Here is a 21345-nt window from a genome sequence, read left to right as displayed (position 1 = left end):
CATTTTACAGATGAGGAAACTGAGGCCAAGAGGCAGTAAGTGTCTTGGTCAAGGTCACACAATTGACAGGGATTAAAAAACTGGGATTCAAACCTAGGTCTCCAAACTCCTGATCCAGAGCATTTTCCATCATCCCATACATCCCCTCCCCCTTCAAATCCTCCACCCTCTAACTTGGGCCCTCTAAGACCTGGGGCATTTTAAAGTCTCAGAATTTTAATAGAATTGAAGCATCTAGGAAGTGGGCCAGAAAGCAATGTTATGGAGGAAGAAGGTAGCATACTCAGAGGAATTTTCCATCGGAGATGGGAGATAGGAGTGAAGGACTAGAAAGGGTTGAAAGGTAAGAGAAGAGCAGGTAGGGCAAAGGAGATCTGAACTCACTTGGGTTTCTCCAGAGGGTCTGGTTCATTTCGAGCAAGGCCCACAGGATTCTTCTCTGCTTCCTCAGCAGTTAATAGATGCAATTCTGCCTCCACTTTCCCCTAGAGAGATGCATAATTTCACAATTACTGTTAAATTCAGTCTTGATCACCAGGATTCCCCCCAGAGCCTTCCTGGTCTCCACTTTCCAGGAAAGAGGTGCTTGCCAAGTTACATGTACCTAGCTGAGAGCACCATGAAGTCCCAATTCCTCAAGACCTACCGCCCACCTCCCCAGTTCTATGTTCTCCCCTCTAGGGGCCTCCTGACTGTTCCACGGAAAGATACTCCATCTCTTGGCTCCTGGCATTTTCTTTGAATGTTCCTATGCCTGGAATAATGATCAATCTTTCTTTTCTTTCTCTCCCTCCATATCCCTCCCCTCCCTTGACTAATGAATTCTCTGGCTTTCTTTAAGTCATACCTTCTACAAATCCCACCTTTTACAAAAAGCCTTCCCTAACCACTTTTAGTTCCAGTGCTTTCCCTCTGTTATTTACTATTTAACGTTTACGCAGCTTACTTTGTATATATTTGTTTTGTCTCTCCCATTAGATTGTAAACTCCTTGAAGGCAGGGACAGTCTTTTGCCTCTGTTTGCATTATCAGTGCTTAGCATAGTGCCTGGTACCTAGTAGATGTAGTGATTGATCAATTACTTTCCCTGTCCATCTTCCACATCTATATGTCCAGTGCTCACCGTAAGCTCAAACTCATCATTTTCATTACGAGCCAACAAGGGCCACCAGCCTTTGACACGCTTCTGTTTGAAGATGGAGACTAAGGGAACTTCCACCTCTCCTGTGGCCATCTCCATGGAGCACTGCTTGGCTGTCTTGGCGCCTCTGGGGAATCGGTTCAGGTCCAGCTCAATGGCACCTATTGTAACATGAGCATTCAGGTGTTCAGTGTAGCCTACTCCTAGGTGCCTCACTCTGATTTGCTATGGTGGAAGCTGTCTACAGAATTTGAGCCATCCCAGTTTTTCTCCTCTAGGTCTCCAGATCCCTTTTGAATCCCTCCCCTCCCTCTTTCCTTTTTCCTCTCTCCTCTCTCCTCTCCTCTCCTCTCCTCTTCTCTCTCTCTCTCCTTCTCCCAGCCCTTTCCTTTCCCCTCTAGTTTCAGTGTGTTCCCCTCTCTGGTCGCACCCAGGAAATCGTCAGCAGAGAAGTGGTCTGCATCCCAAATTTGCAAGGTGAGCCGAGCAGGGATCTTGTACTCTGTTTCATCCCAAGAGAACATGGACTCCTTCTTGGAGATAACAATCTTCTCTTCTGCTGCCAGGTAGTCAAAGGGGAACAGGTAGCGCCAGTTAAAGTTCCCTTCACCAGTCAGGGAATGATAGTGAACATCAGTGTCTTGTTTGTCTTCTTGCTGCCCCTTCAGCCACCTGTGGGGAAGTTGCCATGGAAACTCTTAAAGCTTATTGCCTATAAAGCCATCCTGGCCTCACCTCTGCCTCAACTTTTCAGCCACTTTGGTCCCCACTTACTTGGCATGCTCTCTCAGCCTTTGGAGGTCTAATGAGTGACTATTTTGTGCTTTCTGTTTCCCCCTCCCCTTATTTGGATGTCCTGTCCCTTTTGACCTCCCCACTCCAGCTAACCACACAAAAGACCTCCTTTACAGCCAGTTCTAAGCCTTCCAAGTTCACTGTGCCCCAGCTTACCCCCGCACAAAGATGTCACTGGACTTTTCCCCTGTAAAAAAGTCATCATCCTCCAGCACCACTTCATCTGTGTTCCATACAACGACCCGAAGCTCATACCTGAGTAATAAAAATAATTAATATAATAGCAGCAACAGTAGTGGTAATAGAAGCAGCAGCAGCAGCAGTAGTGATAGAAGCTAATTTCATTATTATAGGGAACTCCTGGATGAGCAAACTCCCTCAACCAAGGCTGATTGGCATTTCTCTACAAGTTATTGTGTTACAGAGGGGTTCAGATCACTGAGTTTAAGTAATTTGTCCTGGCTCACACAGTTTGTGTATGTGTGAGAGGCATTAGTCTTTCTGACTCTACAGCCAGATGTCTATCTACTATGCCAAGCAGCATTTCTCGATAACTTCTTTTACTAAATTGCTACTAAGCACTATAATGAGTTATTTGTTAGTTAGGTAAGCAATAAAAGATTCTTAATAGATTAGGAATAGATAGATAGAGAGATGAATTTGAGTGAGCTGGATTTCTTTAATTCAGAGTGGAATCCTCAAGAGGATGATGGGAAAAGGAATTTTCCAGAGGCTCTTGGGAAGGACAGTTGGGCCAACAATCACTCTTTTGGATGGTCTTGATTAAGGAAGGATGCCCAAGGAGCTTGCTCAGAGAAGTTGAGAAGATCTGGTGGTTGAGTTCTTGAAAACATCCTAGCATCAAGGAAAGAAAGTGGTTAAAGAAGAGTGGTGGTGCAGTTCCTGCTTTGCCAGTAGGTGGCAGGAGAGAGCAACAGCGGAGTGAAGGTGTCAGTGAACTGACAGGAAGAGTTACATCTGAGCAGAAGGAAGAAATCTAATTTATCTCTCACTGTTTATAAAATTATATTTTAGTTTTTGGATAGAAAAATAGCTAGTAGGGGCAGCTGGGTGGCTCAGTGGATTGAGAGCCAGGTCCAGAGATGGGAGGTCCTCGATTCAAATCTGACTTCAGATACTTCCTAGCTATGTGGCCCTGGGCAAGTCACTTGACCCCCATTGCCTAGCCCTTACCACTCTTCTGTCTTAGAAACAATGCACGGTATTGATTCTAAGGCGGAAGGTAAGGGTTTAAGAAAAAAAAGAAAAATAGTTTGGGGATTAGATAGACAGCAAGAATAGTTAAGTCAGGCTTAAGAAGTTAAGCATGAAGAAGTCTCTTGCAAGATAGATTTGTGGGTGGTTTTTAGTTAAGATAAATTTAGATTTAGGGAAATACATCTCCCAAACCTTTCAAAATTCAATATCTCCATTTTCCTTTTCCTATCACTGCCCCTACAGAAGTTAATATAAATAAATAGGTTTTATAGAAAGTTATCTCCAATCAAGTTCTCCAAATACTCATTCAACCAGCTCTCAACCTTCAACTCCTCTACAACTGAATCTCCAAAAGTCTATCAATAGACTATTAATAACTACAATTTAATAACAGAGCTAATCCCCTACAACAGTATATAGATGAAAAATAGTTTACAAATCCACAGCAATACTTTTTTTTTAACTTTTACCTTCTGTCTTGGAATCAATTCTAAGATGGAAGAGCACCAAGGGTTAGACAATCAGAGTTAACTGACATGCCTGGGATCATACAGCTAGGAAGTGTTTGAGGTCAGATTTGAACCCAATTCCTCCCAGCTCCAGATCTGGTGTTCTATCCACTGTACTAGCTAGCTGCCCCTACAGCAATAGTCAAGCAGACATCAATGGGAACAAGGGTAAAAGCTTGATAACAAGTATAGCCCATTGGAGTGATCAAGTGATTTATTTCCAGATGAAATCTATGAAATGAATATGATCCAAGAATGGAATCCTAAGGGGTTCAATGGGCAACATTCACAAGAATTCAGTCAACATTACGCTGTCAAAGGAACTCTGAACAAATGGCTGATTCATGATGACTTGGTTGTGGAAATGGAAGGGTTCTTGATGACAATTTAGGACCAGATCACTGGCACCAGAAATTTAAAAAGGCCGATTTAAGGAACATGGATTTAGTGATCAGTTTAAATTGTGAAAGGATATGGTAGAAATGATACATCATTACCACCGTTCTCTAGAGAAACTTAGTATCTACTAAATTATTTTTTCTTTTTAAAAATTCTTACCTTCTGCTTTAATAATTCTAAGACAGAAGAGTGGCAAAGGCTAGGCAATTGGGTTTAAGTAACTTGCTCAAGGTTACATGGCTGGAAGTATCTGAAGGCAAATTTGAACCCAAGTCCTTCCTGATTCTAGGCCTCTATGAACTGTGTGCTACCTACCTGACCCATACCTATCAAATTCTTAGCAAGACATGATCTGGGGGATATTTATATATAAGGAGCTCACCACCTTTTTTTTTTTTTTTTTTTTTTCCCTTGTACTTCGGTGTATTGTCTCATAGGTGGAAGATTGGTAAGGGTGGGCAATGGGGGTCAAGTGACTTGCCCAGGGTCACACAACTGGGAAGTGGCTGAGGTGGTTTGAACCTAGGACCTCCTGTCTCTAGGCCTGGCTCTCACTCCACTGAGCTACCCATCTGCCCCCTCTCACCACCTTTTAAGAACTGAAATGCAGCAAATCTATTGTGCTACATATATAGAAAGACCTCAAAATATCCTGGATAACTAAACTGCAGCAACCAGAGCATCATCACAGACTACTAAACTGTTGCATCTGGACATAACAAGGCGCCATAAAAACTTAAGAACAAAGTTTTAAATTGATGCTGATATAGGAAATACTCACAGTCTCTCAGCTTTCAAAATATAGAATTCTAACAGAAGAAGGAGAGGTATGTATGTGGGAAGGAGAGGTATGTATAAATTTCTCCTGTAATTCTATCTGCTCTAGAGTTGTGCCAAGCATGCTTCTAGTGAACCACTAAAGATGAGCTTATATCCTAATACTTTTGCTGTTGTTCAGTTGTTTTCAGATATGCCCGACTCGAATTTAGAGTCTTCTTGGCAAAGATCCTGGAGTGGCCTGCCATTTCCTTTTCCAGCACATTTTACAGATGAGGAAACTGAGGCAAGCAGAGTTAAGTGGCTCGTGTGTGCCTGAGGCCAGATTTGAACTCAGAAATATAAGTCTTGTTGACTGCAGTCCAACATTCTATATTGACTGGGATTAGTTGCCCTAATACTTTTATTCAATTACAAAAAGCAGTTATTTTATTCTCCTGTACAAAAGTCACAGAATATAAAATATGAAAGAATAATAGCAAGATAGAGACTTGTCTAAGAACTGTTTCTATTTGAACTCTATTGGAGAAGCTGAAAATGAGATAATAATAATGATGGAAATCCCTTCCATTTATAAAGTGCTCTGTGGTTCATATTGTCCATTACTTTACAAATCTTCATAGCAACTTTGTAATGGCAGATTATTATTCCTATTGGATAACATAGTCAGAAAATCATTAATTAATAGCTTAATCAATGTTTCAAGTATGATTTTTAGAACCATAAGGTGCAATTGTGTGATTTGTAGTAAAAATTAGTCCCAGGTAAGAGTCTGTGTATGTAAATAGATTAAGAATGTAGTCCCAGGGTAATACTTAAGTTCTAATTTAAAATGTGCATTGTTACAATAATTTTAAGTGTTTGTGTGTGTGTTACCATATTCCAGTGGGTCCAAGGAGGTTAGGCAGGAGGTTGGGACCCTCAGGGGAGAGCTTGGGTCCTTGGAGGGCTTATGTGGGTTGGGGACAGATGTGAAACCTTAACATATGTGTATTTTGGAATTTAAGTTCTCAGGTTTTGGACTGGAGGAGAAACCTGCAGAACTCTGGCTCTGTGCTTTCTCTGCTCACAATAAAGCTAGATCTTTGCCCAGAAGGGTGTCCCAGCTTCTTCTTCTTTCTGCAATAGACAGGTAAACTGAGACTCAGAGGAGTTAATTTCTTTTCCAAGATCATAAGTGGTAAAGTCCAGACTAGAGCTCTGGTCTCTTTTTCCCCCCAGTATGGTGCTTTTTCTGGCTGAAGAAATTATGTGTGAGAATAAAAATCTGATATCTTGGAATCAGAGGATTATAGTTAGGTTTTCAAGGAGGAACTGGGAGAATAGAGGTGAGAGGATTGAGGGGGAAACCTATGGAAAGAAAAACAAACAGGGCAGAGGGTGATCATTAGAGAAACAGGACTGATACCCAGCAGCAACCCTGTGGTCAAAAGGACAACCAGTATGTGAGTATTCTGGGAAGATATAAAGGGATCTTTCATTTCATGCTGCTTACATCTTCTTGAACTCACAAAATTTGGGTCCTCCCAGAACAAAACTCCCTACCCCTTTTCCTGCAGAAATCCCCGTATCCCTAGTCAATGTCCAAAGTACAGGTTGCTCTTTCACATCCTCCAACACAAAGACCCAGGAGGAGAAGAGGCCTACACCCAACTCCTCAAGAGCACATCCAGACCCTTCCTCTTCGGCCATCAATAGGTAATGTCTTTTCTTTGAGGTTTTCTCCCTTTCTCTACCATACCTCCTTTGGTTCTAGAGAGCAGTTATCTATCAGCTCCCAGGCCATTGTTCTTAGGAGTCCATACCTTTTTGAAGTCTTTCCACCCCAACCTTTCTTTCCCCAGAGGCTTGGAAATTCTCCAGCACTTTTTCTTATGTAAATCGATGGGGTTGAGCTGAATTCCATTCCCCCAGAATGATCTTTGAGTCGATTACTCACTCTTCAGGACGTCTTTCAGGATCTGGCAGACAGCTCCAGGTCTGAAAAATCCTTCTTTCTATTTTAGGCACCCACTCCGCATAAATGTTTAGCCCTTGGGTGTCATTTCCTCCAATCTAAGATATCTTCTCTTATGTTCTGGTTAGCTGTCTCCATCTTCTCTTTCTAAGCATTGCTCAAGCCTCGTCCTTTCCTGAAAATTGCTCTAAATTAGCCCGACCTGGCTTTCACTGGCCCAGGAAATTCCCCACCTTTTGTTTTTACTTCTGCTGTACCTGACACCCACCCTACACTTGTAATAGGTGAAATCAGGGGTAAATGTAGTCACTTTTCTGTCTTGGGTCTTTCTGTTCATGTAAAATGACATCCAGCCAACATCTCTGACTGTGAGTCCAAGCTTCTCCAGGGATGTCTTCTCTTTCATTTGCCCAACGCTTTGTAGAGCGGTTGGTGTTGAGTAGATTTTGGTTAAGTGATGAATATGTCTTCTCCCTTTGAGGCTCCCACACAGCACTGCAGCCTGGGAGCTCAGCAGGTGCTGGCTGATACCAGGCTAAAACAGTCTGATGGGTATATGAAGGCTATGAAGGAGGCCCAGGATTGCTGAGAATGGAAGAAAGAAAGAAGAGCCAGAGGGCCCTAGGGAGCTTACTTCTTGGGTTTTCGGGGTGAGATGTCCAATGGTGTCCCAGGGGCAGGCATGTCCATGGGAAACATATCCACCCACAGCTCCAGGCGGCCCTTGGGAAGAAAGAGATGTTGTGGCTTTTGCCTTTTCCTTTTGCTTTGACAGACCCTAAACTTCTCTCAGAAGGTGTCCCCACTCCTACACCCATAGAACCAGGTTTCCTATCTTCATTTCTTAGCCCTTCTTTGTCTCTGTACCACATTGTAACTAGATTTATTTAACACGAAGCAAAAATCATTGTAGAAAGGAAAGACAGCAGCTGTGCAAAACTGTGTCTGATGGTGGTGGCAGTCAGGGGCTGAGGATGGCATCCAGGTGAGGGTGATTGAGTGGAGGCAAATTTCTTGGGGAAGACTAGAGGAGGGCCAAAAGGTAGATAGTAGTTTTTTTACTTCTAGGGGTTTTGACATCTTGAGACAAAGTCAAAGATGCCCTTCCCTAGTTGTAGTTCTGTAGGAGTTGATAGAAAGTTTAGGGCTTTACCACCCAAGGACAAAGAAGATTGATTGATTGACTGATTGATAGATAGAGGGAAGGTAGTCTATACCCTATTCCTATCCATCTCTAATCCTTTTCTTAAAAAAACAAAACCAAAATCCCTTACCTTCCATCTTAGAATCAATACTATGTATTGGTTCCAAGGCGGAAGAGCATTAAGGGCTAGGCAATGGGGTTAAGTGACTTGCCCAGGATCACACAGCTAGGAAGTGTCTAAGGTCAAATTAGAACCCAGGACATCCTATCTCTAGGCCTGGATCTCTATCCATTTAGCTATCTAACTACCTTCTCTAACCATTTTCCACAAGGCTCCCCTCATTTTCTCCATGTTCCTTTCCCTATCCGAGCTTTCAAAGATTCTCCTTTTTTCCCTTGGAGTTTTATTCCTCTTCCCTTTGGCCTTACTCTCCTTACCTGCTCAATGCCTGGCTTGTCAGGGTTGAGTAGGGGTCGGGTCTCCACATGTTCAGGTACCAGGGGACAGCCCACCCGGGGGATGTCCTCCCAGTGCCGTAAAGCAGCCAATGCCACATGTTCATCAGTAGTCTTCCTCTGACCTGTAAGGGCAGGGGAGAAATCATAGCCTTAGAAGTAGAAAGGAACCCAAGAGTCATTTTGTCCAAACCTCTCATTTTATAGATAAGGAAACTGAGATGCAAGGGCCTATTTGAGCTGTTCAAAGTCACACTGGCAACTTTGTAGTAAGGTAGTAAGTGGCAAAGCCAAAATTTGAGCCTAGGATCTTTTATTCCACATCCTATTTCCTGTTGCTTCTAGGTATGAGTTTTCTCCAACATGGGGCTGGAGGAGGTACTGAATTGACTTGTTATTCAATTGTTTTCAAATATCTCTGACTTTTTGTCATCCCATTTAGGGTTTTCTCGGTCAAGAGTTGTTTGCCATTTCTTTCTCCAGCTTATTTTGCAGATGAGGAACTGGGTTAAATGACTTGCTCAGGGTCACAGCTAGTAAGTGTTTGAGGTCAGATTTGAACTCATGAAGATTATATCTTCCTAATTCCAGGCTTGGTTCTCTATTCATTGTACCATTTAGTTGCCCCACTGAGCTGAGCTGCTATCATTCCTATATAAGAGATAAGAAGGAGTAGATTTGTAGGGACAGAAGTCAGAGAGTCAATTTGTCCTAAGTTGAGGAATGGTTTTGGTGTTTCAGAGAATCCATATCAATTAACAAGCTTACTGTGTGTCAGATACTGTATTGAGTGCTAGGGATACAAGGAAAAAAGTGAAACAGTCTCTGTTCTCAAGGCCCTTACAATCTAACTGAGGAAGAGAATATAGCTATATGTGTATATACATGCATATGGTTGCATCCACACAAAAATAGATACAAAATGCTTTTTTGAGGGAAAGCCTATCTGGATGACTACTCCTCAGTCTCCTTTGATGGTTCATCATCCACATCACTTCCTATAATTGTAGGTTTTCCCTAAAGTTATGTCCTAGGCCTTTTTTGCTTCTTTCTCTAGACCAGTGATGGTGAAACTTTTAGAGATGAAGTGCGGGGTCCCACCCAGCCACCCCCCAGACCATGTGTCATGCCCCTTCCCCTCACCCCCCCTCCTTATCCCACGTAGGGGAGGGAGGAAGTGCTCCCATTGGGCTGCTGGGCAGAGGGGCAGGTGAAGTGAGGAATGTTCTCAGTGAGTGTAGGGAGGAGAATGGCCCCAGCACTCTGCTGCTCTCTAGCTCTGCTACCTGTGAGCCACCACCTTACCCCCTGTGCACTCCCATTGGCTTCTGGGCAGACAGGTGGGTGATGGGAAAAAATGTTATCAGGCATGGTGGAGAGGGGGAGGGGACTATCTCTGCCTGAGTCCCTCTGCCTTCCTGCCTGCCTTCTTTGGCACCCATGTCATAAGTTCACCATCATTGCTCTAGACTTTCTCTTTTGGTGTCCTCATCAATTCCCATTAATTATCTCTATGCAGATTACTTCCACATCAGTATATCTGACTTTTCAGACATCTTGAATTGGATGTCCAAAACAGAATAACTTATCTTCCCCCTTTCCTAAATCTGATCCCTTCTTTGAACTTTTATATTTCAGTTGGGATATCACCATCTTCTAATCACCTTCTGTCTGCTGGAGACTTTCTGGTGTGTCAAGAAGTATCATTTGGTTCAGGTTCTGAAAGCAGCTGACAGTCTCCTACCCCCATAGCCCATATCATGTCTGTGGCCCTTCCTTTCCCACTCTCAATGTGGTTATATATCCCTGCTAGGAAAGTAGAGCTGGGACTAGCAATTTCTACACTTACAGCAAAGGCATCTTCCCTATTCCTTCTTCCAGTGGGTGAGAGAGAAGCCTGACAAGACAGTTTCCATCAAGAACAGTAGAAATGGGGGGGCAACTGAGTAGCTCAGTGGATTGAGAGCCAGGCCTAAAGATGGGAGGTCCTAGGTTCAAATCTGACCTCAGATACTTCCCAACTGTGTGACCCTGGGCAAGTCACTTGACCACCATTGCCTATCCTTACCACTCTTCTGCCTTGGAGCCAATGCACAGTATTGACTCCAAGACAGAAGGTAAGGGTTTAAATAAACAAACAAACAAAAACAGTAGAAATGTCCAAGAGTATGTTTATGTAGAGAAAGGTCACAGAGTGTATCTGTTGTCATAGTGGTGACTTGAGTATAGCCAAACTACTTCTGCTGCTATTATTACTAGCAGTCACACTAGTTGTTGTATTAAATGTTACAAATATCATTTCATTTGCTACCACAACTCTTGGAGGTAAGTTCTATTATTATCTATATTTTATAGATGAAGAAACTGAGACAGACAGGAGTTAAGTGACTTGCCCAGGGTGACACAGCTAGGAAATGTCTGATGTTAGATTTGAACTCAGGTCTTCTTGACTCTAGCCCCAGAACTCTATCTTCTGTACCATTTAGCTGCCTTCCTTGCTGGTTCTTCCCTTCTTCCCAGTCCCAATTTGGCCAGGATGGTCCTTGTGAGGTAGTATTTGTAAATATGACTGTTTAAGTCCATTATAGCCATTCTTTTGGTATGGATTAACTTGGGAGAAAGGCTAGGTGGCATAGTGGGTAGAATGCTGGGGCCAGAGTCAGGAAGACCTGAGTTCAGATATAACTTCAGTACTTAATAGCTGTGTCATCCTGGGCAAGTCATTTAACTCTGTCTTGGTTTCTGATGTATTTACTTATTATTACTTATATTTATATTGTTATATATTTGATTATATTTACTTATTATTATAATTGATTAGAACATAATCAATACTGTGTATTGATTTTAAGGCACAAGAATGATAAGGGGTAGGCTGTGGGGGTTAAGTGACTTGCCCAGGGTTAGACAGCTAGGATATATCTGAGGCTATTTGAACCTAGGACCTCCCAACTCTGGACCTAGCTCTCAATCAGCTGAGCCACCCAACTGCCCCCTCCCACCCCCCATATCAATTTATTTTGATACTTATTGTTCTCTCCTTCCCAACCATCCTCAAAGGAAGGTAAGCACCTTGAGTGTGGAGACTGTTTTGTTTTTGTCCTTGTATCTTCAGTGCAGAGTGGGCACTTAAAGAATTGTTGGGACGGATGACTGAATGAATGGGAGGACTATGATTAGCTTTGAAGTGAGTGCTATCATACCACTGAGACATGGATGCTTGAAGTTTGGAAATACGAAAATAAGAAAGCAGCATGAAGTGGACTTAGAAGGGTGTTATTTTCTTTTCTCTAAGGCAGATATCATTGAATTTCCCCGTGGAAGAGTGGACCCAGGATTCTATATTTCCTTCCTTTCCTATTCCATCTTTCCAGGAAATGCTTACAAGCAATGCTAGGAAGGGCCTGTGTCCCTTGATATTTCCAGGCTAACCCCAATTACCATTTTCATCCTCAATTTCAGAAGGACCGGTAAAGACACGGTTGGCCACCTTTACACGCCCAGGAGGCCCAAAGTGAGGTCCATCCACTTTTCCTTCCTTGCAGAGTCGGGATAGGATCTGTGTTGGTTTCATGGGATCTCGCCAAATGTTGTAGCCATGTCTGTAGGTGACAATACACACTTCATGGGATAAGAACTGGGATGGAGGGATGCTATAGGGCTTTATCCAGGGTTGAGAGAGGCATGAGGATTGTGAGGCTGGAACCAAGAACAGAACTGGGACCATAGGTAGTTGGAGACTTATTTTCTAAAGTAGCTGCAGTAATATGAACCCTTATGCGTTGCTGAGGAAGTGTTCTCCAACTCTAGCCTAGGAATTGCTTGGGGTAAAAATACTTGAAGATACTATATTTGCTGGAGGTTGATCCTTCCCTGAACCCTGTCCTTGTGTCCAATTTTCATTATCCTTCTTTCTAGACCTTTTATTCTATCTTCCTTCACTACCTCAACACCAGTTCCCCATCTCTCCCTTATTTTCTTTTTTTTCCCTCCTCTGTTCCATCCTGCTCCAGTTCAAATTTCCATCCCCTTACAGATTCAGGATCGTCAGCTTCCTGTCCTTCAAATAGATCTTCTGTTCCCTCCCATTTATGCAGCCTGCAGATCTGAAAGGAGTAATTTCCACTTGGGAGTAGGGTCTAAGAGGGAGCAGTTTAGCAGGGGCCCATAGACCAGGTGTTCTTAACTTGAGATTAATGACTTACTTTTTTTTTTTTAAACCCTTGCACTTCGGTGTATTGTCTCATAGGTGGAAGATTGGTAAGGGTGGGCAATGGGGGTCAAGTGACTTGCCCAGGGTCACACAGCTGGGAAGTGGCTGAGGCCGGGTTTGAACCTAGGACCTCCTGTCTCTAGGCCTGACTCTCACTCCACTGAGCTACCCAGCTGCCCGAATGACTTACTTTTAAAAACATTTTTATAACTGGATGTCAGTGTGATTGCTTTCATTTATAAGCCCATGTATTTTTTGCATCTAAAAACATATTTTGAAATGGGACTTATAAGTTTCACCAGACTACTAAAGGGATACATATAAAAAAAAAGCATTAAAGACCCTTCCTTGCTGTAGATCTGAAAAACAGCCAGGGAGCATGTTTGGGTCAAAGCTAGACCCAGCAAAAGAAATTTAAAGATCACCATGCCCAAATCACCATCATCATCATTTTGGTTTTAAAATAAAATTACTGCCCATCTTGTTTTCTGCTCCAAGAGAGATCCTCCTCTGTTCTCCTACCAGCCCTCCTTTATGACTTGTCCTCTCCCCAGTTAAATTATTTCCACCCCAAACTGTACCCCAGAGCATACATAGAATAGGTCTGGGCAATGCCACAGGTGGCCCGGTGCTTGCTGTAGTATCGATTCTCCAGATCTATCTTGGTCTCTCCAATGAGGTCATCAGTGCCCACCAGATCCCAATCGTACACAGCCACAGTCAACAAGGACTCCATGGGGAAAGAGGCTTCAATGTCAAAAGACCTGCAGGCAGAGTGGGGAGGGAATGAATGATAAGAGGTCTCCTGTGGATAGGTCTATAAGCTGAGGGAGCTCAGTGCTCTGAGGAAGGTCACTGGGTTGGGAATAGTCATGGCTGGGGGCATTACTTTCCTGAGAAAGTTTATTGAGCCGAGGAAGGTCATGGCTGAGGAGATCATTGGGTAGAAGGGATCATGAATGGGGGGAAGGTGAGGTCTTACTTTCCAAAGACAGGGTTAAGCTGCTTAGAAATATAGTTCTCTTTATCCCGGATATCTGTCTTCCCCAGGCGGATGGCAATATAGGGATCAGCTTTGCCATTGATGTCAGCAGGATGTAGATCTGTGGCCTATGGGAAGGGTCAGTGATTAATCTGGGTCCTAGCTGGTGTCCAGGTCAAGATAACCCCCTTAACCCCCACATTCTATCTTCCTTGTTCCATGTTCCAATTTCTTAAAACTACTCCCTCTTCCTTCTTTATCTTTTTTTCCACCCTGATCTCTAGGAATAGTAAGGAGCTCCCTAAGTCAGGGAAGAGAGAAGGGGCCATAAAATGGGTCCTCAGCCTGCTCCCCAAAGTAGAACTCATGGAAACTTTTGCGTGGAAAAGTATGGCAAAAATCTGTTTTGCTTTCCATTCTTTTCTTTTCATCCCTTCCAAAAGAGGCTGGCAGGCAAGACTAGGAAAGACCCAAAGTAATTGGCTGACCCCAATTATTGTTCTCATCTCTAATTATAGAAGGATCAATAAGGACTCAGGTGACCCATCAGGCCCAAGCTGTGCAGAGTCCAGGACTGAGAGTCCTTATTCTCTCACTAATTAGCCATATTACATTGTCCTTTCTGGAGCTCAGCTTCCTTACCTCTAAAATGAAGGGGCAGAATCAAATCAGATCTAGTCTAAGATTCTTCTTAGCTTTTCAAGTAAATTACTATATAGAATGAGATCCACTTTCTGTTATTGCTCCATACCCTGACCAGTGCAGTCAAATTATGGAGGAAGTAAAGAAGGACCAGATAAGAGGGCAGGAAAAGACTTACTCGAACCACATAAACCCGGACCAAGACATTAATGGGGTCATTGCTTGGAATGCCCTGAAACATGCCATAGGTAGGGTCATAACCAGCTTCCCGGGAAATGTCCTCTGGGAGGGGCACCTTATATACACAGAGAGAACCCTGGGGAAGAAGACGGAGGGAAATTCATTAGAGATGAAGATTGGGGTAAGCACCCAGGGGCTAGGGTTTGCAGTGTATACATGTGACAGAGGCTAGGATGGACAGATAGTTTGGGTGAAACTACATTTTGGGAAACAGAACCTGGATCCTCATTCTCTGACCTTGAATCTGCCCACAATGCGCTCCTCCTCTGTAGAGCTGTCCTCATCATCGCCAATCTTGCCTCGAAGCAGGTTGAAAGTGTGCAGCCAGTCCTCAAAGTTGTCAAACTCAGACTCCAGCTCCTTAGGGTACACCTGGAACCCCAAGTTACATCATGAAGGGGAAATTATTAGCCCTTCTCTTACAGATCCCTACTCTTTTGCAGTAGCCCCTGGGCAAAAGGATCTACCATTTTCCAGAGAAGGGAGTGGTTGCTTCATCACAGCCACCAAGGACCAGATATTTTACCCTGGGCCCTTCCGGCACTGTCCTTTCACTGTTCTCTGTCCCGCCCTCCTTCTCTAGTTACAATGGGCCTTCACCTTGAGTTCATCAATCTTGGGCTTCTTTTTCTCAGGGACTTCGGAAACCTGTCCCTGTCCTTGGTTCTGAACTTTCTTCTTCTTTTCTTCTTTGCTTGCTTTTGCCTTCTCTTTGCCTTTCATGTGCCCTTTTGGGCCTGCTAGGAAATAGAAAGAACAGCTATTAGATGAGGACTGCACCCAGCAGTGTTGGGGAATAGACAGAGCCCAGTGCTAGGACTCTGGAGACTTTAGTTCCAGTGCCCCCCCCCCCCCATCTACTTACCACTTCACCACCCTCAAGTTGCTTCACCACTGAACAGTCTCAGGTTCCCCATATGTAATGCATTGAAAATTTATACTTATCTTGCTATCAACAAGGTTATTAAGAGAATTAAATACAGCATTAGCTGAATTACTATACAAAGTACTATATACATGTAAAATATTCATTAATAACTAGTAGATAGAAAACTTGGTTCAAATCTTGCCTCTGGTACATCCTGGTTGTGAGTTTGGGCAAGTTGCTTAACCTCTCATTGTCCCACCCAGGTAACTCTCTAAGATGATAAATTGTAGGTGTTGATCTATATTCATAAAGGAAGTGTCCTTACTGAAAGTTCCCTTTGCCACTAAAATAATAGGTTCCTTTAAAATTTTAATGAAATAATTAATTAGGAGTTTAGTTGAATGTAGGTTCCTAGAGGGCAGGAAGTGTTTTTTTTAACTATTTATTAATATTCATTTTTAACATGGTTACATGATTCATGCTCCTACTTTCCCCTTCACCCCCCGCAGTCCCCCCACCCATGGCTGATGCACATTTCCACTGGTTTTAACATGTGTCATTGATCAAGACCTATTTCCAAATTGTTGTTAGTTGCATTGGTGTGGTAGTTTCGAGTCTATATCTCCAATCATGTCCACCTCAACCCATGTGTTCAAGAAGTTGTTTTTCTTCTATGTTTCCTCGCCTGCAGTCCTTCCTCTGAATGTGGGTAGCGTTCTTTACCATAAATCCCTCAGTACTGTCCTGTGTCATTGCATTGCTGCTGGTACAGAAGTCCATTACATTCTATTTTACCATAGTATATCAGTCTCTGTGTACAATGTTCTTCTGGCTCTGCTCCTTTCACTCTGCATCAATTCCTGGAGGTCTTTCTAGTTCACATGGAATTCCTCCAGTTTATTATTCCTTTGAGCACAATAGTATTCCATCACCAGCATATACCACAATTTGTTCAGCCATTCCCCAATTGAAGGGCATACCCTCCTTTTCCAGTTTTTTGCCACCACAAAAAGCGCAGCTATAAATACTTTCATACAAGTCTGTTTATCTATGATCTCTTTGGGGTATGGCTGGATCAAAGGGCAGGCATTCTTTTATAGCCCTTTGAGCATAGTTCCAAATTGCCAGCCAGAATGGTTGGATCAGTTCACAACTCCACCAGCAATGCATTAATGTCCCAATTTTGCCACATCCCCTCCAGCATTCATTACTCTCCCCTTCTTTCATTTTAGCCAATCTGCTAGGTGTGAAGTGATACCTCAGAGTTGTTTTGATTTACATTTCTCTAATTATTAGAGATTTAGAACACTTTCTTGTGTGCTTATTGATAGTTTTGATTTCTTTACCTGAAAATTGCCTATTCATGTCTCTTGCCCATTTATCAATTGGGGAATGGCTTGATTTTTTATACAATTGATTTAACTCCTTGTATATTTGAGTAATTAGACCACTTTCAGAGTTTTTTGTTATAAAGATTTTTTCCCAATTTGTTGTTTCCCTTCTGATTTTGGCTGCATTGTTTTTGTTTGTACAAAAGCTTTTTAGTTTAATATAATCAAACCATTTAATTTGCATTTTGTAATTTTCTCTAACTCTTGCTTGGTTTTAAAATCTTTCCTTTCCCAGAGATCTGACAGGTATACTATTTTGTGTTCACTTAGCTTATTTATAGTTTCCCTCTTTATATTCAAGTCATTCACCCATTCTGAATTTATCTTGGTGTAGGGTGTGAGATGTTGATCTAAATCTAATTCCTCCCATATTGTTTTCCAAATTTCCCAGCAGTTTTTGTCAAATAGTGGATTCATGTCCCCAAAGTTGGGCTCTTTGGGTTTATCATACACTGTCTTGCTGATGTCATTTACCCCAAGTCTATTCCATTGATCCTCCCTTCTGTCTCTTAGCCAGGACCATATTGTTTTGATGACTGCTCCTTTATAGTATAGTTTAATATCTGGTACTGCTAGGCTCCCTTCCTTCATATTTTTTTCATTGTTTCCCTTGATATTCTTGATCTTTTGTTATTCCAAATGAAATTTGTTATAGTTTTTCCTAATTCAGTAAAGAAGTTTTTTAGTAGTTTGATAGGTATGGCACTAAATAGGTAAATTAATTTGGGTAGAATGGTCATTTTTATTATGTTAGCTTGTCCTACCCATGAGCAATCATTGGTTTTCCAATTGTTTAGATCTAGTTTTATTTGTTTGGAAAGTGTTTTATAATTGTTTTCATATGATTGCTGTGTTTGTTTTCGTAGATAGATTCCTAAGTATTTTATATTGTCTAGGGTGGTTTTAAATGGTGTTTCTCTTTCTACTTCTTGCTGCTCTAATGTGTTGGAAATATATAGAAATGATGATGATTTATGTGCATTTATTTTGTGGAAGTATTTTTTTTAAATCTTTGCATACAAGTTAGATAGGACAGTCCTATGAATATAGTGGGTACTCAATAAATGCTTGCAGAATTAAATTTGGTCTGGAAACTTTAATTCTAATTGTAGCTTTGCCAATACCTCTCTGCATGAATTTGGATAAGTCATTCATCTCTTTGGATCTAGTCCAAAAATGAGGACTTTTCCAAAGTCTCCTGATGTCATCATTGTTGACAGTCTGAGACTTTAGCTTACCCCTGGAGTAGGAGTTTGTGTGTGTGTGTGTGTGTGTGTGTGTGTGTGTGTGTGTGTGTGTGTGTGTGTGCATATGTGAGTGAGAGAGACAGAAATAGATAGACAGAGACAGAGAGAGAAATAGAAACAGAGACAGAGGGAGAGAGACAGAGAGAGAAACAGAGAGAGAGAGTTTTTTGGGGGAGGTTGAGATTTGGAATCATAAAGTCCTTACCCTCAGTGGTGTCCATTTCCTCCTTGTCCTCTGCATCAACTGCTGCTGCTTCTTGCTGTTTAAGTTGCTGCCAAAAGATGAGACAGATAATGAGTGGGTATAGAGGAGGGAAAATCTCTGGGATAGTACTTTCTGCTGGTTCCAATGAATCCTCTTTTAGTCAGTCAAGTGCTTTTATTATTTCTCAGTTCACACATTTAGATTAAGACAAAATTCAAAGGTTTAATCCTATCATCTCATGCCATTTTATAAATGTTCATATCAAGTGTGCCCAAGCATGCCTTAAGAGTATAGATAATTCTTTCTTCCTTCATTTTTTATATTAAAAAACCCATACCTTCTGTTTTACAATCAATACTAAACATTGCTTCCAAGGTAAAAGAGCAGTAAGGGCTAGGCAATTAGGATTAAGTGACTTCCAGAGTCTAGGTAGTGTCTGAGGTCACATTTGAAGCTGTCTGTCTCCAAGCCTGGCTTTCTAGTCATTGAGCCACCTAGCTGCCCGAATTCTTTCTTTTTGTGTCTTCTTGACAAAATGTGAATTTGCTGAGCATAATGTGAATTCTCCTTGCTCTGGGTCCTCTGTTATCCACTGATAGGGATTTTGTTTTGTCATTGACAAGCTGATAAGATCATGGAGTGAGAGAGTAAAGAAAGAAAAGAGAAAAGGGTCTAGGACAGAGTCTTGGGGGAGCCCCATGACTACTGGGGCTAGATGAAAAAGATCCAGGAAGAAAAAACTGAGGAATGGTGAAATGAGGAGAGTATTAAGAAGAAGAAAATGATTGTTTTATCAGATTGTGGAGAGAACAAGAAGGATGGGAATTGAGAAAAGGCCATTAGATTCAGCAATGAAGAGATCATTTGGTAACTTTAGAGAAAACAGTTTCTATTGATGAGGTTGGAAGCCAGATTACAGAGAGTTAAGGAAAGAAAGAGAGGAAAGGAAGAGGACAGATCAGTTGTAGAGGACCTACTCAAGGAGTCTAGCCACAAAAGAGAGAAGACATATGGGACAATAGCTAGTGGGAATAGATGGATTGATCAAGTGAGTTTTTTGAGGATCACAGAGACAAAGGCATATATATTTAACAGGGAAGCAATACATAGGGAGAAATGGTAGATTAATGAGATAGTAGGAATGATGGTGGGCAGTGGATGTGAATAATCCAAGACCACTTTCCCAGACCAAATGATCTTGGGGAGCAAAATAATGCCTTAAAAAGGAGCATTTAAAATGCTGAGTAGAAGCTTGAAACAAATCAAGGGGAAACATTTGAATTGTGAAGAGATAGTGAATGGGGCAACTATAGCTTAGTGGATATAGAAGTGGATATAGAAGATGGGATGGAATGAGAAGTGATGAGCTTAGTAGATCTCTGGAGGATAGGCTCCTGTTAGAACACCTAACACTCTTAATGGTCTATAAAAGTGGGCTGATGGACCAACTCACATTCTTGGAATTCATTTTCATGGTCCCTTGTTTTGAAGAGAGAACAGTGCCCAACAAAGTAGATGTCCATTCTGAGGGAGAGAGAAACTAGTGCCCATGCACAGGAAAAGGAAATGACTGCCTTGGAACATAGGCAAATGGGAGTTTCCTGTGCTTGCACTTGGAGTTAGAGGAGATATCCTGAGAATAGATTTTCTCAATTCAAAAGCTGGAAGCATTTAGGGGATTGAGAGATTTCCTGCAGAATCAAATATATGCAAGGTCACTAGGCCTGAGAGGAGGGTCCCCACCATGGTCAGTATCATCTTATAGACTTCACAAAAAACATAATTGAGTAAAAAAAAGTTTTTGTATTTTATTTTTTTTTCTATGAGAAGCCTATAAGTCTGAATTACAAGAGCTAACCCAAGGCCATGACCAAGGAATCATCATCCAGCTGGCATCAATGGGATCCTAATTGGAGATAAAAGAGTTTAGGAGGAATGAAATTATCCCATCAGTATTTGCACTGCAAACCCCTAAGGTATGAAGTAACGTGCCCTTGGTGACAAAAGGCAGATTGAGGCCGATTAGCCCACATTTCCTTGCCACCAAGGGAAATAGGTCTGGCTGATCATATATGGTGATTGAGGGAGAGACAAAAAGAAAAGAGAGGCAGAGACTGAAGCCTTCATTCATGTCAAGATATTAATCTGATACTAATACTAATACTAAGAGATAGTGAATGGGACAACTGTAGCTTAGTGGATATAGAAGGTCAGCAAGACCGGAGTTCAGTCAATTGGGCAAGTCAATTGACCTTTCACCTCTTCCCCCCCCCCCAACAACTTTCTATAAGACTAAAATTGCAAAGAAATTGTTGCTCTTCATCAGTGGAGGGAGTTTCCACACTGGAAAGACCCCATGTGGAAGAAATCACAGGTGCTTAACACCCCACCTCAACCAGAACATCATTTGGTATGAAGGATATGATGTAGGACAGAAAGACTTATGCATCGAGGAGTGAGGAGATGACAAGCTCATTGGCTTGGATGGGGCAAAGACTTTGCACCAAGTTGGCCATTGACTTGGGGGAAGCGGTTGAGGTCAGTGGCGCCTGCTTCCCCGGCCCCTCTCCTGGAGTGTCTCACCTCTTTCATGGTGTCAATAGATGAAAAGTATTTAGACCACCAGTCCAACATGCTTTCATCCGGCTCCTCCTCCTCTGGCTCTTCTGCTGAACCCTTCTTCTTCTTCTTCTTCTTGTCCTTCTCCTCCTCAGTCTGCAGGTGATGAGGGAAATAATAGGACCCTTGAGTTAGTCAAGCTGTCAGTAAATCAGCATCTACTATGTCCCAGAAGGGCAGCTGGGTGGTATGGTGGGTCGAGCCCCAGGCCTTCAATCAGGAAGACTCATCTTCCTGAGCTCAAATCTGCCCTCAATCACTTACTAACTATGTGACATAACTCTTTTTGCCTCAGTTTCCTCATCTTTAAAATAAGCTGGAGAAGGAAATGGCAAACCACTCCAGTATCTTTGCCAAGAAAATCCCAAATAGGATCATGAAGAGTCAGACACAACTGAATGACAACATATGCTAGGGTCTGTGCCAAATGCTGGAGCTGGAAGGGAACTTCGAGGCCATTGAGTCCAATTCCCTTCTCTTTACAGATGAATAAACTGAGTCCAGAAAAGTTAAGAGACTTGTTCAAGGTCACACAGCTAGTA

At 42.2% G+C, this 21345-nt stretch overlaps 1 protein-coding gene across 2 annotated transcripts in view; it reads right to left on the bottom strand.

Annotated features, from left to right (window-relative positions):
* The window catches only part of OTOF (otoferlin), a 179830-nt gene that overhangs the window by 2392 nt on the left and 156093 nt on the right, over nt 1-21345 (bottom strand). For both annotated transcript variants that reach the window (XM_044661011.1, XM_044661012.1), the window contains exons 34-47: nt 20768-20899; nt 18185-18251; nt 15074-15210; nt 14711-14845; nt 14412-14549; nt 13592-13719; nt 13203-13373; nt 11838-11998; nt 8379-8521; nt 7431-7519; nt 2093-2191; nt 1572-1813; nt 1124-1302; nt 385-485 (exon numbers count right to left, since the gene is read on the bottom strand). In XM_044661011.1, the coding sequence (XP_044516946.1) occupies nt 385-485; nt 1124-1302; nt 1572-1813; nt 2093-2191; nt 7431-7519; nt 8379-8521; nt 11838-11998; nt 13203-13373; nt 13592-13719; nt 14412-14549; nt 14711-14845; nt 15074-15210; nt 18185-18251; nt 20768-20899 (1922 nt within the window). The remainder of the gene's footprint in view (nt 1-384; nt 486-1123; nt 1303-1571; nt 1814-2092; nt 2192-7430; nt 7520-8378; nt 8522-11837; nt 11999-13202; nt 13374-13591; nt 13720-14411; nt 14550-14710; nt 14846-15073; nt 15211-18184; nt 18252-20767; nt 20900-21345) is intronic.

Source organism: Gracilinanus agilis, chromosome 2 (genome assembly GCF_016433145.1).
Source record: "Gracilinanus agilis isolate LMUSP501 chromosome 2, AgileGrace, whole genome shotgun sequence".
Classification (NCBI taxonomy): Eukaryota; Metazoa; Chordata; class Mammalia; order Didelphimorphia; family Didelphidae; genus Gracilinanus; species Gracilinanus agilis.
This window is presented reverse-complemented; position numbering and strand designations above follow the sequence as displayed.